Genomic DNA, 18,206 nt, shown 5'->3' on the forward strand with positions numbered 1-18,206 from the left:
CGCGATCCGATTCCACGACAGAGGAACAGTGGTTATGTGATAAAATTGGATATTATCAAAATAGTGTATGTCTGTTTTTCTGCTATTTTTGCAATTTTTATGTTGTACCTACCCTATTCGTTCCGGTTGGTAACACTTTATCGGTGTACAAAATTTCATCAACAGTTTATGTGTGTTTTTTTTTCAGAAGTTGTAGTAACAAATAATTATCGATCGCTCCCTTCGAAGAACTTAGATGACTTACTTAGTTTGCATACGACATCCAGGTTAAAAGAACCAACTCTCATACTCACTTTAACCTTTTTTAATTGACTAATCTAAATACTTACTGTTACTGTGTTTGTGAATAGTGTGCTCTACAGGAGAGCGGCAGCTTTCCATTTAAAAAACGTAATTACATAATAGCAACACAATTTAGAATTCCGAGCAAACACAGCCACCTGAGATCGGAATAGACCAGTATTACTGATATTGCACTTAGCAACAACTGCCATTAAAACTGCGAAGTTCCCGTTACATATGCATGTAGTTGCAGAGTTTTCAGTCGGGTCATTCATAACCCGAAACCCTGCCCGGGCTTACGGACATATAGAATGGACAACTTTCACATCAGGTTGTAAAATTACTGAATTTTACAACTGTGTAGGATCTTCAAATTGTTAAGGTTAACTTTTCATCTTACAACTGTGTAGGATCTTCAAAATTTTAAGTTAACTTTTTAACATGACCTCTGGCTCGGCGCATCACTGCCTCAAATGAAATTTGAAGGTTGAAATGAACCTTCCATATCCATTTGCCGTCGATACCTAACGCCTGAGATTCTTGCAAGAGATTTGTGAATTTCTTATTGGCATTAATATATCCGGATATTTATGTCATCTAAGCTGCGTGAGACCACGTCCCTTACATGTTTTAAATTCATAATGACCAGAAACAACTATTTTCATGATTCATTTCATGATTGAAGTCGAAATATTTAAAACGATTTTATGTAAAATAAATTACTACATTTTCTCTGTATGGAATTGAAACTGTCTTAAAACAGGCTTTACTAAAAACAACGAACTAATTCCAGGAACGAACTACTAGTAACTAATGGCTGAACTCAACTTAGTTTCATAATCATTCGTAAGGTTTAGGATTATACAATGCTATCCATCCTCTGCAACCGTATGTCGCCTCCAAAACCATAGCAGTAGTCAGACTTCAGCGTACTTTGGACTATGGCCAGCAGTCTTTTTGGCCTCAAGATGTCGTTTCCAAGTCTAGGCAATATTTGTTTAGCTGTCGTTGTACAGTCTATATGCGCATAGTTGAGACATTTCAGTCTAGATTTTAGATATTATAACAAACTTTGTTCTGTTCCACTTCACTTTGGAATGTAATTTAGGCTTAGTTAACTAAAATTATTCTTGTTTTTCGTTATAATGCTGAAGATATATTAACCAGAATTAGACCAGCGGATTCTAGGCTTCAACGATCAATGGCTAGGGAAGAAACCGGGAATAAGAGAGCTCAAATAAGAGAGAGAGATTAATAAATAAAATAGCATTTTAAGAGGGAGAGATTGTTCATGGTAAAATTCATATAACGTAGGCATAAGAATATTTAAACGAGCACACATATTTTGTCAGTACTGACTGACAAAATATGTGTGCTCGTTTAATAAAGACTACTGACTTATACTGATAAGTCAGTAGTCTTTATTGGGGTCTGTATAAAAAAAAAATTAAAACTAAAAAACACCAATTTTGAATTAAAACTAAAAAAATATATCTATAAATTCCTTTAAGAACAAAAACAATTAAGTCTGAAAAAAATGTTCGAAGTAAAAAAACTAAAGAGTTATTAACGTTAACACGCTTAACCGGCACAATTAGACGCAATAAGTGGAATTAACATCTTGCTGAAACTGAAAACACGTGTTGGCCGTAAGCGGCTCGCACCTAACCGTAATTTTGGATCTTTTTACATTGTACAAAGTGCTATTCGGATTTAGCGTGCTAGTAAACTAAGGACACATTTTGTTAATATGGTGAACGTTTAACAAAATCGCGGAACATTTTGAATTTTAAAAGTATAGTTAGTTTTATTTTATCCATTACCTAATATGTTTCATAATTAAAATAAAACGAACTACTTATTTTAATTATTAGAACATATTACAGAAGTATATTCTAATTTAAATTACTCTTGTAAATACATGAATGCTATCGAATGAAAATACATTTTTTTGGCATGAAGAGCTGGCTTGATGATGGATTCGGAAGATAGTGTCTCGAAGAAAATGTATGTTTCAATCATATAATGATGTACCGTGCGAAGAAGACAAGAAAAGAACCATCGAGAGCGGTTCCAACGCTTTACATCTGATGATGAAACCGAGAAAACGCTTAAATGAGATACAGAAAATATTGTAGGATATAATATTAACCCATACTTCATACTACATCGAATGTTTTTCATTCTTCTTCATTTTACGGATTGTATTATTAACACTAGTGCGAGATTTAATTTAAAATCGTCTAAACATTTAGTTTTTTTTTTTGCTTTTAATTATACATACAAAAAGCATGCTTTTATAGCACAGTATAAAATTGAAACTATATTTAGCACTAGCAGGTCGGTAGTGTTCGACTAATTGCCGCCAGTCTAGTAAGTAGGAAGGACGAATAAAATTGTCATTTTTACTCGTACATAGGATCTCGTATGCAGGTTTAGTATTTACCTAGGTATATTGGCCTAATTTTGACACGGTTACGCTGAAATAATATGCGTCAGGAACTGGTATACAACTGTCTTTACGTGACATAGCAGACATGTTCCAGGACGTGGCTGTACACATCTTGAATCGATCAATCAATCAATCAAATCGTTTATTTGTACAGGTACAGTCAACAGCACATCAACCTACCCAAATATATAGATAGTATAATGTTATTATTGAGACCGGCAAATTACATAGGGAACAAAAGTCTGGCTATGTCGTTCTCGCCTGACCTGAAGGGGCAAACTCAAGAAGTATTGGCTTGATGTCGTCAAGGATGATATGCGTGCCAATAGTCTGATAAATAGCGATGGAGACGAAAAAGTAAGCGGACTCCAACGCTCAACGGCTGAAGAAGAAACCGGGAAAAAGCTGCGTGAATAAGAGAGAGGTGACTATAGGCACGCTATCAATAAAACATACGTTACTTATTTTTTAGGTTAGGCAATTTACACACTTCGTATTTAATAACATTATTAAATTTTAAATCTTTACCGACCAATCCTCAGGACCAATCGTATGGCAGATAATCTTGTGTTCTATTTATAAACATTGAAAACAAACTGCATGACACAACTGCACGGAATATCGTTTAATCTTATTGCACCCGTAGGACGGACAAGACAATTGTTTCAATAGGCACATCCTAGCCGCGTCAAAACACAACCCGTAAGCTGGTCGCCTTCTCGTCTGGGTAGATTGTGTCTTCCTCTAAATCGTTACCGGTCCTACGTGAGCGAGGTAATGTTGCACAGCGCAATGCGACGCTGTGCATGTGTGAAAAAATATTTCGACAATATTTACTTAAATGGATTTATTTATTACTTAAATTGATTTGATATACATATCACACGTGTTTTTTAACTTATTTATTACTCTACCTCTAAATTTTTAACGGAATACTGTATGATGAATTACGACGGTGTGCAAGTACGTGTGATTATGGTGACTGCATTTTTTTATAACGTACTAATAGTTTATTATGAAGAAAAAGAAGAAGCTGAGATTTTAATATAATCTGTTCTATGAACTGGTAAATGTGAAGTAACATAATAAGTCACATACATATTTATATAGAAGAAGCGTGCCGTGTCGCATTGCCTTGCCGCTTTGAGCGCTCACCTAGGTCTTCAGGTCAGGGTACAGTCGCAGACGTTAACAGGACGTGGTAATAAATATGGGACTGTACTATTGTTCATTTTTGAATTTATTTGTTTTTAATCACTTTATTGCATCATACACAACAAAAAATACGTAGAATCAGTGCAAACAAATACACTTATTACTTTATATAGATTGATCCTACAATTAACCGCTTTTTGATAAAGTATCAAACAGATAGGGTTAAAAATTGTATTTCGCAAGTGTTGGATACTATCTGAAAAAACACATAGTGCAGATTTATCTAGTTAGTTATATCTGTTAGATTATGACATAATATTTTACCTAAGTGGTGACACAGTATATACTTTTAATAGTAACTTTTGATCTATCGTTTAAAACATATTTTAAAAGATAGGTCGAAACAGATTTTTCTTTTACATATATCGGAGGAGCTCAATGGCGCAGTGGTTACTGCGCTCGGCTGTTATCGTGACGAATAAGACACTCTCTCGATGGTCGGTCATTGTATGGGTGATCAAAATTTTATTATCATGAGTCTGTGCTTCGGAAGGCACGTTAAGCCATTGGTCGTAGCTGTATTAGCGGTCGTTAAAAGTGGCAAATCTGGAATGTCCCGCGTGGTGGGGATGACCCATACTCCTTATCCATCCATATAGAAGGCCTATGCCACAGCAGGGGGATGTTTAAATGGCTGTTGATGATGATAATGCACACGATAAATGTAATAATATTCGTAGGATTGTATATATCCACCAAAAAATCACCCATCCCGCAATCTGCCAACATGACAGCCGCTTAACTCTCGTTACCTAATCAGCTGAGATTGCCTAGGGTTCCGTCAAGCGGTACGCGTACAAGATTGTTTCCTCTTTACCGGCCAATTGAGCGGCGGTTCCGCTCCTTGCCTGCGGAACCCCGGCCCTAATAGATAAATTGATCAAGTGCTTGCCAGTTGCTGATGCATAGGTCACTTTTTTATTATTATAAATAGACGGATATCTGGACGAAAGTCTAGAATACGATGTAGTGGAGAGGAAATTTTAGATTTTTTTTTAGACAAAAAAAGCTACACCTGTACAGGTTAATGTATTTATGATAATTTTATTTATTCCACAGTAACTTCACATATTTCTGCTATGAATATGCCGTATACATACTCAATTAATATATGAATACAAACCTAAATAATTTATTTATTTGTAATAGTTTCCAAAGTAAAATTTCCTCAAACTGATACAATAGCACTTTATTCGCACAAATTGCATTATGTTTAGAAGTTTAATTTAGTATCTTACTAGCTGCACCCGGGGCTTCGCTTCCGTGAGAATTTCGGGATAAAATGTCTCCTATGTGGTATACCAGGTTATATATTCTACCCGTGTACCAAATTTCATAACAATCCGTTCAGTAGATTTTGCGTGAAAGAGTAACAAACATACACATATACGTCCGCACAAACTTTCGCATTTATAATATTAATAGAATCATAGATCTTTAATGGTAATGTAATCATAGATCTTTTTAATGGTGAACTGACCATTAATTCAAAATAAGTGTTTCTATTACAACGATTTTTTTCCGAGATGAAAAGATTTACATTTATATAATTAAGAAATATTGTTTTTATCCAAGTCCATCATTAAATACTTAGATCATTTAAAGTTTAAAAAACACAAGTTATAATTTCGCCGATAATTAAATTCTCATGAGGTTAAATTCTATGGTGGCCATTCAATATCGGCAGGAAGCACTTGGGACTTCAAAATTAATATCAATTCCCTTAGAGGAAGTCCAAAGCGTGATAACTGGCGTTTTCCTTCGCATTGCCTCGTGTTTCTGGTGATAAGACTGCCAGATGTGACAGAATCGAGATGCTGGTCCAAGGCATAAACTTACCACTGTTGTTTATTCGACGCGAATACAACTAGTGGCCAGTGTAGCAATACCCCATTCGATAAACAGGATCTACGAGTTATCAGGTACAAAATTACTACGTTCGGTAGATAGCTTAGTGACTATCAAGGTTTAGCACAGTTAACAATAAATTACAAATTTTAATTACAAATTATTTATGAGAAGAACTGACCAATAAACAGACCAATGTGAGCGAATTTGAATCTCTTAATTACGACCTGACATGAGTACTCGCAATATTTATTTTAAAAAATTTAAAATTAATCTGAATCATTTTTCACAGTTACATGGCGTTTCTTTAGAAATGACTTTAGGAAGCATAGCTAATTATAGTTTTCAATCGTGAATTAATGCATGTTACGTTGCTCTAAATTCAAAAGTGCCTTCCAAACACATAAAATTGATCATAATATTATGATGCATAACTATAGCTATTTTTGTTATTGCACCAAGTCTCCCAAATCATCGCATTTGAATTTATTAAAGACCCAAGATTCGAAAAAAAATAGTTACTGGTTGAATATAAAAATACAAAAGGTAGAATTCAAATATCGAACGTTTGTCCATCTCGAGAGACTTTCGTTAGCGCCTGTATTTTGCGCCAGAAAATTATATTGTAACCAGATATATTTATCGTTTTCTGTGCACACACGCGGACAGTCGGACACGATAAGAAGTGAGGTCGGTTTCGCAACGTGTTTGTCATCAGTGGAGTGGAGGCTGCGTTGATAATGAAGGAAGATCTCTGCTTCAATGTATTGGGTTGCACATTGGTGACTAATTTATACAGATATTAGTTATCGGCGTATGGTTCCCGCTTAGGCCGGAATCATTACGTATCTTTACGTAGATATCGTACGAGGCGACTAATGGATATCAAATTGGCAGCAGGTTGGTCATAATAACACAGAGGAATCTATAGAAAAAATTAAAGGTATCATTTGCGTACGCTCCGAACTTCGCGCCTTCAACTTTAGTAACAAAAATATCACGTCTCGTGAGAACGTGAGATCACGCGAGAATTAGACAGAGTGAGAGGCTTTTTCAATGGAAATAAAATGGAGTGAAGATATTTTCCATTTTTTTTTATTCAATTTTATTTCTATCCGTATATTTGTGATAATGTCTAGAACGTTGTATTTTCATTGAGAAATTTTAAAAGACCAATCGTAACAAAACAAAAAATGCAGTGCATGAAAACATATAAATTGAAATAATTTGAAACAAATGCGTTTCTTTCATATGATTTTAATTATAAGATACTAGCTGCGCCCCGGGGCCTCGCTCCTATGGGAATTTTGGGATAAAAAGTACCTTATGTGTTATTCGAGACATACTACCCGTGTACCAAATTTCACAACAATCGGTCCAGTAGATTTCCACAAACTTTCGCATTTATAATGTTAGTAGGACATAATCTACAGAAGAAATACTCAAATCACATAGGTCTTGGGGAAAATACAATCATCAAAACAACTTTAGTTTGTAATCAACCTCGCATACGTTTGGAGTTTTGGACTCATACTAGCTTTGTGCTCGAAAAAAGGGTAATTAAAGGTTTTTTCCACAAAGTCTGTAGCGTGGTCAGCGCCGGCATTCTCTCACATGCTCAATGTCTATTGGTCTTTTACTTTCAGCCAACTACTACAACTATATGTCTTTTTGAAAAGCCAAAAATGAGTAGGTTGAAAGTAACTAGAATAAATGATAAATTATGTTTAAACAACTAAACTTTAGTCTAACAATGAAAAAGAAAATATTATGTACTTAGTACCAATTACGTATGTATTTATCTTGGAACGTTAATTGGTGACAACAGGTTACGGAAATTATTGTGAAACAAAATAGTAAAAATTCGACTTGCCATACTGTGTGTTATCAGATTTGGTCGGTCAATTTGTATGGAAAATCAAAAGCAATCATCCATTTTCCATAGTGTACTCTAGAGAAATCTTGTCACTTTTCACATTGGAAAAAATGTGATTTTTAAATAAGTGAATTGCTTAAAATCTGGCTGATGTTAAAAAAATCTAATTTAGAACTGCAATTGGACGGAATTCAAAAAGTCCAGTAAATTTCGGACTTTTTCCCACAGTGTTTGCATGTGCTTCGTGTCCATACCGGCCATATGTCACACCGATACAGCGCGCTAGATAATGACCACTAATAAGTGCCTGTCTTCTACCGCGAGGTTCTAGTGATGTTCTTTTATCGATACATTTTTATATCTAAAAATAAAAGAAAATGCCCGAAAAAATCCTGTCGTGAACAGAAATAGGACATATATTAGGATAAATACTGAAAAACAAATGCATTTAGCTACTGCTAAATGCATTTGTTTTTCAGTACAAAAAATATTAACCCTTTTGGAAAGAAAAGCATTTTCACACACTTAGAGTTAGATATCATAAATCATTATATGCCTATTTCTTTTTTGTTTTTTCGTACTTTTCTGAGCATTCTCCTTTCTTTTCTATTCGCCAGATACGGGAAGTGATATGCCCTTAAACCGTTGTTATTGATGATTTTCAGAAATCTCTCTGTCGTCTTCGTCATTCACATTTTAAACTGTGACGCCTGAGGTGAAGGAACCGCGAAAAAAAATTAAATTTAATTCTTAATTTTAAAGATACACTGATTTTATCACTGGCCTCCTGTCTGACGTAAACCTTTAGAAATTATCAAGTCATAAGTATGTTGAATTTCCTCGTCATTAATATATTTAGTATCTGGCATAGTTACCATGTGAACAATTGCAGAATTTATGAAAATTACTTCTGATTAATAACGCAACATAAAATTAATTTGATACTTATTTATATAATTGAATTTGCAATTATTTTCCTTGAGACGTCGAAATCAATTTGTCACGACATGATTTACTCAATGTTAGGTATTTATTTAACGCGTTAATGTAACTGATCAACTATTATACTTTTCATTACTCCACTACGCTTATGTCTAAAGAAAGTCCTTTAAATAAAGATAAATTAGTACAACATGGTTATACAGCGATGTTAAAATAATAAGCTACTGCACATTCTGCCTTTTACACGCAGGAATATTTAATTAAGTTAGCACGTAGTTATTATATAGGTTAAGGTACATCATAATGTTAGTACTAATATTAGACGCAAGTGCGTCTAGTGAAGGTTATAAATAGAAACGGAATCATCGATACTACAACAATATTTGCCCACCCTACTGACAGATCTTATCGTCTGTTTTTATTCTCGTGATATCCAGCGATAAGCAAAATGTCCTTTTTCATAGAAACCCAGTAATGGCTTAGGAGGCACGCCACAGCTCATAAGTTATGTATGCTGATTGCTCGACTTCACCCTTTAGCATAGAAATAATACATCTAGACGTTAAACAAATAACGCTCCCAAGTAATTTAAAAAATATTCATCTCCTAACCTAATATAATGCGAAAGTTTGTGAAGATGAATGTGTTTGTTACTCTTTCCAAAAAAAAACAGAAAATTTTGGTACACAGGTATATATAAACTGGAATAAATCATAGGGTACTTTTATCCCGAAATTCCCACGCGGGTGCAGTAGTTAGAATATGTTTACATGTGAATATCAATATCGTAAAATTGCTCGTTAGTCGAAAATTTTTTAAACGTATTCCAGTATTGCAACTCTTGGCTTTGTCCTACCGTTAAGTACTCAAGACGTGATACAGCTTCGTCATCTTCTTTCTTGCCTTTTCCAAAGGAAGAATGTTAGTAACCTTGCACTTATTTTTAATAGATATAGTTTAAAATTTTTAAATTTCAGTTGTTCTCGTCCTCTCCAGCGGACAATATTATTTTCTTTACTACAAGATAACATGTAAATTCAATATGTAGCAGTATACCCATTCCACATTGCCTATTAATTTTGTCGTATATTTTTTAGTGTCCATAGCATTCTTTATTCTTTAATTTCTACCCTCAGACACGGCAGAAGATACCATCTATATGATACAGGACATGAAAGCAGTCAATGACACGCGAAGACCATTATACCTCACATGCATATCTCGGACGCCATTTTGTTTTGCCTACTTTTCATATTTTTGGCGCGTTTACATTTTTTCAACGTGACTGCAATGTTTTAGCGTTTTACTTAACTATATATATATACCTATACCTTTATATTTATATTCTATATTGCTATTTCTTGCAATGGTTTCCATATACTTAAGTATTTTCAATTTTCTGTGCCTCAAATTGTAAAAGTGTTCGAAAAAGGGTGATGGAAAACGAAAGGTCTTTTTTTACGATCACTCTGTTGTCCGTTTAAATTTCGAAATTTACATTAAATACTCATGTCTAAACACTCACTCTGTGAAAAAATCTAGTATGATAACGCGATTAAAGATAAAAGGTTTGTCTTTCTTAACTCAACGGGTTAAACCTGTATTCTCAGTTTTTCATCCATAACAAGTCGGATCACAGGATCGACATTTCGACTTCTTCTTCACTTCGCACGGACCGCAGCATCCGTAGTTGTCGGAAAAGGCACACATATACTTGTCTTGATGTCGATATATGTTATAAGCCATCCTTAACGACGTTTTGCACTGTTTGGGATACTTATTCTGCCAGGATCAGATGGAAGTCTAGCCTAATTTCAATTGATTTACATAAAATTTCCAGAATTTACCGTTAAGCAACAAGACAGTTAAAGATGTGGATCTACCCCATTCGGAGGTACCGTTGCGTGTCAAATAGACCATATGTTCCACTGACCATAAGTCACCGGGAAAAGGTGAAACAAATAAATGCAAGAATAATTGCGAAGGGTGGTTCCCACACATTCCCATGCACCCCAGCCGTGCCATATGGTTCCGCGCTATCGGGAATATTATCATTATAATGTCTGAGAAAGGGAAATTATTCTTTTTAATTAACAGCAGTACTTATAGGATAATGACCCTTATTTGATAGTAAATAATAGTAGAATCTTAATTCCGACTTTCTTACTCATATCACAAATAGTTACGAAAGTTTGAGGTGCGCGAATGCGTGTAGGTAAGTATGTATCATTGTTATGCTTTGAAGTGGTATATACTAAACAGATTCCGAGGAAAAGTACTTTTCAAACTTCTCTTCTTCTTCATAGTCGTATTCCCCATGGCTGAGGGTCGTGGTCATTACGTGAAATGAAACATACACAACAACTTTCTTGTCACTATTAATGGAGTAGTTTGACATTGCCTTATCTATTTCACACACAAGTTAATGATAAACCAGTGTGCAGGTTTCCTCACGATATTTTCCTTCACCGGAAGCAAATGGTGGTCTATTAAAACTACTATACATGAGTCAGATTGGTATTCACGTGGACCTTTTAATCCACAGGCAGTCGTTTTAACTAATACACCACCACCGCTTGATTTGATTAACCTGGGCGGGGCAATCTTAGCATTACACCAACACCGCTTCAAACTTAAGATTAGTATTATGAACACGAGCATCTCGTTTTTGCTGCCATGTTTGCTTATCATCAAGCAAACAAGCATCAAACAACCCACATGCTCGTTTGCCCACTATGCTTTGCAAAAAAAGCTATCAAACATATTTCAATAGTAACGATTGGGTAATAAAATGCTTCCCTGTGCTGTTAAATTTTTAAGATTTCAAAATAAATTTTCTTAATTACCTATGTTTATAGATAAAATCTATTAAATCAACTAAAAAGCTCCGAAGTGCTCATTCCTCTACGGCCATTGCAACAGGTAAATACATAATTTGCGTTTCCTTCTGACACGTTTGGACATGGGAAACATGCAATGTAAGGAAATGCTTCCGTAAAAATTAGACGCCAGTCACGCCAAGCTGAGCAGAGTCAGTGTTGGACTGATCATTGAGTTTGTCGATAAATCTGTTTTCTGTGTTAAGAGAAATAAGAACTTCTTCGAGGATTTGCTAAATACGTAGTATATAACATTAGTTTTTATAATGGATATTTCTTTTATTATTGTGCGATAAAAAAAAATTATGAAATAAAAGTAATTTCTCCCTCATACACGTTTTTCACAGCACAGTCACAGCTTCTGATAAATACAATAAGGATGAAAGAAATTCTAAGGATGCCCCAAACGCGTGTAGTTCCGCCCTAGAATAGGACCACTCCATATGGAGACTAGGGACACATAGCCTTCCCAAGCACATTAGTAGCACATTAGCATTCCCAAAAAGGATTGACGTTAGGAGGCTGGTTGTAAAATCATTAGTCAAATGTACAAAATTTAATTGTAAAATTTTTAAACAAACGACGTGACGTCACATATCCGAACACGCGAAGATCAGAGACAGGGAGGGACATATATAATACCAAAGACTTTCTTAAAAACAGGAAAATTAAATTCTTATCGACTGTCGATGTATTCAACTCGAAAGCAGCAATCCCTACGTGAGATATGGCCGACAATCAACAGGTCCTGCATTCCTCCGAACCCTGCGAGGCACCTTACACGTTGTTGCACTGTGCCCTAGTTGTTTATGTTTCAATTGAACTTCTATGACCTGAAGGTAGACAAATGAACACACTAGTTAAATTCAAAGACCTATTTTAAGATATTTTTTTCTTCGGTTGCCAGCTTTTGGTCTTTCTCTAAAATATTCTTCAATATTTAAAAAAAATAATAAAGAAAGACTTCCTAAGAAAAAAAAATGTTACTGAAATGATTATCGTTTGGTACTTAACAGTATTCGCGCTAAAATGCACTTGGTTGCCTTCCTTCAATGAAGAAGACTGGAAATTCAAAAACTATGTGTCTACACAAAATTGGTTTATCAACAATTTTTTTTATCGTATCCTCTGAGTTTATCAACCTGTATTGGACATAAAGAACAGGAAACACCGGAACTGTCGAGACGGTTCACCGCCTCTACATACGGCTTTCCCCTCCAAAACCTGTCACGCGATTCTCAACTAACTTACTAAACAATATCGTATCAATAAGATCGGAAATCGTTTGACAGACTTTAGTGGTGGGATGGATCTCGCAATATTGTGGGACAAAAATGACCACAAAATTATCATCAAGTTTTATCGCATATCAATTTTCTAATAACTGAAATGATGGAAAAATTTTCATTCGTAAAAAAAAAATTGTGTTGTCTCAAAATATTGATACGATTCAATTTTTAGACAAAACTTCTCATAAGTTTTAGGAACACTGCGAAAAACTGAATGCCAATTGGACCAAAAAATGTTCACTAGTAATATAAATAAATTTGATTTCTAGTCAGTCTCTCAAATCAGAAATAGCTAAACTATGACAGAGCTATCTTTTATGACGTTCATCATAAGATTCGGCACTGAATATGCCAAAAAATACACCCGAAAAATGTTTCAATGAATCACAACAGCCTAGCTACAACATCAGTCTAAAGGTGCGTACACACCAGCAGAAGCAGGCAGCCGTGACGACGGTCGCAAGTGGTCAGCGTCATCGGAAGTCATCCGCCATTGATATCATCTCATTGTGCCGCAAATTGAGCGGATGTTGCCAGAGACGCGAGATCTGCGTGTGTCCACTGCCTTTGTTAATGACGATACGAAAAAAAATTAAATAAAAAAAATAATTATAAGTATTATTATGCAATGCTCTGATAGGCAAATCTACTTATCCATTATTATCTGCCGCGTATTTCCTATTGCTATAAGTAGAAGCGTCGAGATCATCAAACTTTTTTCTTATCGAACAGCTACTAAGCCAATTGAACGAATATGACGATTCACGGTAGCCTTTGGAAAACATGCGAACATTGATTCGATTCTCTCGATTGTATTTTTTTTACTGAATTTTAATACTAAGATCAATTAACTAACATTGGGACGCAGTTTCAGCAGAGGTATACTCTTGTAATATTACTAGAATATTTGATCTAAATTTTCCCTACGTATGATACCTATGACAATATAGTTCCTTAGGGACTAGACTAGACCAACTAGATTATGTAGAAGACTGAAACTAAAATATGAGACAAAAATATACTTTTGTTATAAGAATTACGTTTGCTTATGTCGCCATAGAAATAATACAACATTTTAATTTTTCTATGTTTTTCTTTCACCTATGGACTTCGTTATAAAATGGAACTGTACCGTTCGTGTCTCATAGAATTATTTCTGACATTTTTAGCTTCATTGTCCTCCGTGAATACAAGTCACGCTCCAAAAGAAATTAATGTTATGTACTTATGTATCTTTTGTCCTCGATGTATGTATGTGTGTGTTCTATTTTCTATATACTTGTGTGGTGGGGAAATTGTATATTTTTCCTTATCTGGTATAATTCATGGTTTATACAATAAAAAAATACAGGAAAAATTTTGTTAATTACTGACGTCCAAAACTATTTTAAGATTATGAGAAAAAAGAAAAAAAACATTTACATAATACCTAACATCATTTCTTAATACCATAAAGTCCTTGTAGTGACCATGTCGTTAAAAATATGTTGAAGAAAATTTTCTAATAAGATAATTCGATTTCTTATTAAAACATACCATTTGATCGAATATGATTGTGACCTAAAAATATTTTATATATTATCATTTTATTTTATGTTCTGATATTAGGGATAATCGAAATAATTTAGTTTTGTTTTATCAATTTTGGTAGCCAATTAAGTTCTAAATGCCTAAGCAGATACCTATATACGAGAGGTCGTCATAAGGATAAATATTAGGTTATCTATAGCCTAAATCATGTTGTCTGGAGCTTCATGTAATTTCAATGTTCATATTTGTTTCATGTCAAGCTATTAGGTACAATCAAACAGTGTGTACCAGTGTTTGAGTGTAATTTATAAAGGACTATCGATTTCACGATAACAATCTTTGAAAGTCTACTAGGTCGGGCATACAGTGACACATTCTCTACCTGTATTTAATGGCATTTTTTAAGAAATATTAAGTACTAAGTGTTCAGGGCTCTAGCAACTATTTTTATTTATTAAGTTAATAACTTATAAGAAAAAGAGTTCCATATTATTCATAATACTAGTGTGTTATCGTATTCTGAAAGTTCCTGCAGCAAATATGTTTAAGTATTTCTCAAACTAATACGTAAAGCATTTTTTTGTAAGTTGTAAGCTCTGTGTCGTAGCACGTCTACAGCGCGGACGCATGCCTTGTAGACGCTACGACAGCGCGCGAGCAGATGCCTGATCCCCTCCCTTGTTGCAGAGCGGGCGATGCGGCTCCGATAGAGCGGTGGGGCACTGCCCGCCGCGCACCCGGCCAATCCCGGCCCGTCTCGCCTATGATGTCATCGGAGGAGGAGGCCGACTCACACGCGCCCTACTCAGATAAACTACTGAAGAAACAGAAGCGCGCGAGACAGCGCGTGGACGCCGGTGAACCGCGCAATTCTTATTCGACTCTCGCGACGAACGGACCCGCGCCCGCGCGCGTTGCACACATGAGTGGCGGACTTTACGGCGCCATCTTCGAGGGCCGCCAGCACTTCGGGCTGTTCGCTCCTGGCTATCCCCCGGCTGAGATGCTCAACGAACTGCTCGGCCGGACGCCCATGCAGGACGACTCGGCTGAGGAAGCGGCCGGTGGCGATATCGCACACCGTGTCTTGCGAGACATACTACAGAGCCGCAAGAAGGAGCTGCTCCGGCTCTCCCCTGACAACAATAACGTACTTGCAAATAACAACAACGACGAACCTAAAGAGAAACGATCTCCAGAGAGACCTACTTCGAGGGACTCCCGGCCTGACCTTGACGACGCACTCCTGGCGCTAGATAGCGCTGGAGACTCCCGTACGTCGCCACCGCCAGCCCCTCCACCGTCAGAACCTCTTCTCGCTCCCAAGTCTGAACCGGAGGACCGTGATAGTGATGCTCAACGTTCTTCGCCGCGACCTCTTGATGTGAAACGTGCTCGTGTTGAGAACATTGTGTCGACTATGCGTGCTAGTCCCGCGCCTCAACAGCCGCAAGTGAACGGTTGCAAGAAACGAAAACTTTACCACCCAGTGCAACACGACGGTGCGGCGGAACGCTACGGCACCAGCCACGGCAGCAGTGCTCAGACAGTGTCCGACGACTCCGAGGATGACGGTGAGCGACCACCTATACAACAAAAATTGGTAGAAAAGAATGCTTTAAAATCACAACTTAGAACTATGCAAGAGCAACTCGCTGAGATGCAAGAGAAATATATGCAATTGTGCAATCGAATGGGACAAGAATCAGAAACGATCGATAATGATGGTGCTTCTAGTGATATAGAACAGAGCGAAGACCCTGTACCTAAATCAGAGCCTTCATCGCCAGCCAAAGAGATACCACCATCAATACCTAATAGTGCTGCGCCGAATATGCTTTCACAAGTGATGAGTAAAATGATGTCGGCAAAGATGCACGTTCATGCAGCTGCGCACCCGCACCTCCCGCCTGGTTTCAATGGCACCCTACCACCTTTGATGCCACCAATGCCTCCTGGTGATCACATGCACCCTTCACATCCACACCAACACCTCAACAACGCTGCAGCAATGTATCTCAACGTGAGCCAGAAATTATTCCTAGAACAAGAAGCGCGAATGAAAGAAGCTGCTGAACAACAACATCAACAAAATAATCAACAACAAAGGCCACAGTCAAACCAGCCTTCACCACAACAAAGACATCTTGGCCCAACTCCTAAGCCTCCAATGTCTTCTGAGCTCGCTGAAAGGCTTGATGCTATAAGAAACAATAACGGCCCTATCGGGCCCGTGTCTGGTGCTGATCTCGAAGGACTCGCGGAGGTGCTCAAAAGTGAAATAACGGCATATCTCGCCAGCCTCATAGACTCAATCGTGACCCGTTTTGTGCATCAACGCCGAATGATCGGGAAGCAATCTGAAGCAGCGGCAGCGGCTGCGGAGCAGCTCAACAAGGATCTATTGCGTGCGACGCGGCTACTCGAAGGCAAATCTCCAACACCGAAACAACCGGAAAGACCATCAGGACAAATGTCAGGTAACGCACCCGTCCATCATTCAGGCGCTCCTAATGGCGTCCCATTCATGACACATAATCCGATGTTGATGAGCCAAATAAATGGTCCCCGCGCGCCAGGCGGTGCTGCGTTCCAGCTGCACCCCGAGGCGGGCGGACCAGGACACGGCACTCACGTGCGGCCTCCAACAGGCATTTTCCAGACGCCGCCGAAGCCGCTAGCCAATATGTACGGGCCAATGAACGGGCACTTCGAGCGTGAACCAAACCCAGAGCAAAACGAAGCGCTGAGCTTGGTGGTGACGCCAAAGAAGAAGAGGCATAAGGTGACCGACACACGCATCACGCCGAGAACCGTCAGCAGGATCCTAGGAGAGGGTGTGGGACACTCGCCTGAAAACAAATTCCCAGAGTCGCCATCTCCGCGACCTTACCCAGGAGGAATGGCGTTACCGACCTCAGTGGCGATACCTAATCCGTCGCTGCATGAGAGTCAAGTATTCTCACCGTATTCGCCTTTCTTTGGGGCCGGGGGTGGTCTGGCACGGTCCCCGCCAGCTCCTGAGAGGGACTCGCCTCCGCTACCGCACGCGCCGGTGCTGCTGCACCCAGCGCTGATGGCAGCCGCGCACCACACGGCGCACGCTTCGCCGGACTACCTGCGGCACCACCATGCGCACGCGCCGCACCACGCCGTCCTGCCGCACCATCCCCAGCACATGGACACGCAGGACCCTCACTCCGACTGCAACTCCACAGATCTGCCTTACGACGGAATTCAGCCTACTATATCCTTTTCAAATAGAAACTTTAATGCTAATACTTTTCTTTGCAGCTCGGGTCAACTCCACAATAAACGAAATCGGAGCTAATACCGCGGCCACAAATCCGCGACCGCAATCGCCTCATATCTTATTTCTATAGTGTTTAACCTTACGACTGCCGCTGACTTCCTACTTAACTGATAGGTGTTACGACTCTAGAAACCCTTCAAGTACTGCCTCTATTTTCCACGGTACTTTTGTAACCTGACTATTGATATATCTAAAGTAATATCGAAGGTTTCATTATCCTATTTTTTTAATCAATCGAAAATATAAAAGCCACCCATATTTGAATCTATACTTAGTGCAAAAGATCTACTATCTACAATAATAATCAACAAATTAATAGGTACAGCAAAATTTCACAAATTCGAGAAACATTTAATTTGTTTCACTTCAATATAGGTATAAAGCTTTATTTTACATAGACACAGGGATAAGGCACTTTATAAGATTAGAAATGCGAACGGATTACGTGATTGTGGTGCTTCATGAAACAGCCTGCGACGTTACAGTGGCCGTAATCAGATTTGCCTCACCGCTTCAACTTCAACTCAATGATTTCTTCAAATCAATACAAAGAACGTTTATCTTTCTGAAATAAGCTTCA

The 18,206-nt window shown here is 37.7% G+C and overlaps 1 protein-coding gene across 3 annotated transcripts in view; it reads left to right on the forward strand.

The window, feature by feature from the left end:
* Window positions 1-18,206, forward strand: part of LOC128676905 (homeobox protein prospero-like) — a 93,317-nt gene that overhangs the window by 52,456 nt on the left and 22,655 nt on the right. For 2 of the 3 annotated variants that reach the window (XM_053757354.2, XM_053757355.2), the window contains exon 4: window positions 15,001-17,560. In XM_053757354.2, coding sequence (XP_053613329.1) covers window positions 15,077-17,560 — 2,484 coding nt within the window. In that variant the 5' untranslated portion in view covers window positions 15,001-15,076. The remainder of the gene's footprint in view (window positions 1-15,000; window positions 17,561-18,206) is intronic. The other variant, XM_053757356.2, reaches the window with a different exon arrangement.

This window comes from Plodia interpunctella, chromosome 17 (assembly GCF_027563975.2).
Source record: "Plodia interpunctella isolate USDA-ARS_2022_Savannah chromosome 17, ilPloInte3.2, whole genome shotgun sequence".
Lineage (NCBI taxonomy): Eukaryota > Metazoa > Arthropoda > Insecta > Lepidoptera > Pyralidae > Plodia > Plodia interpunctella.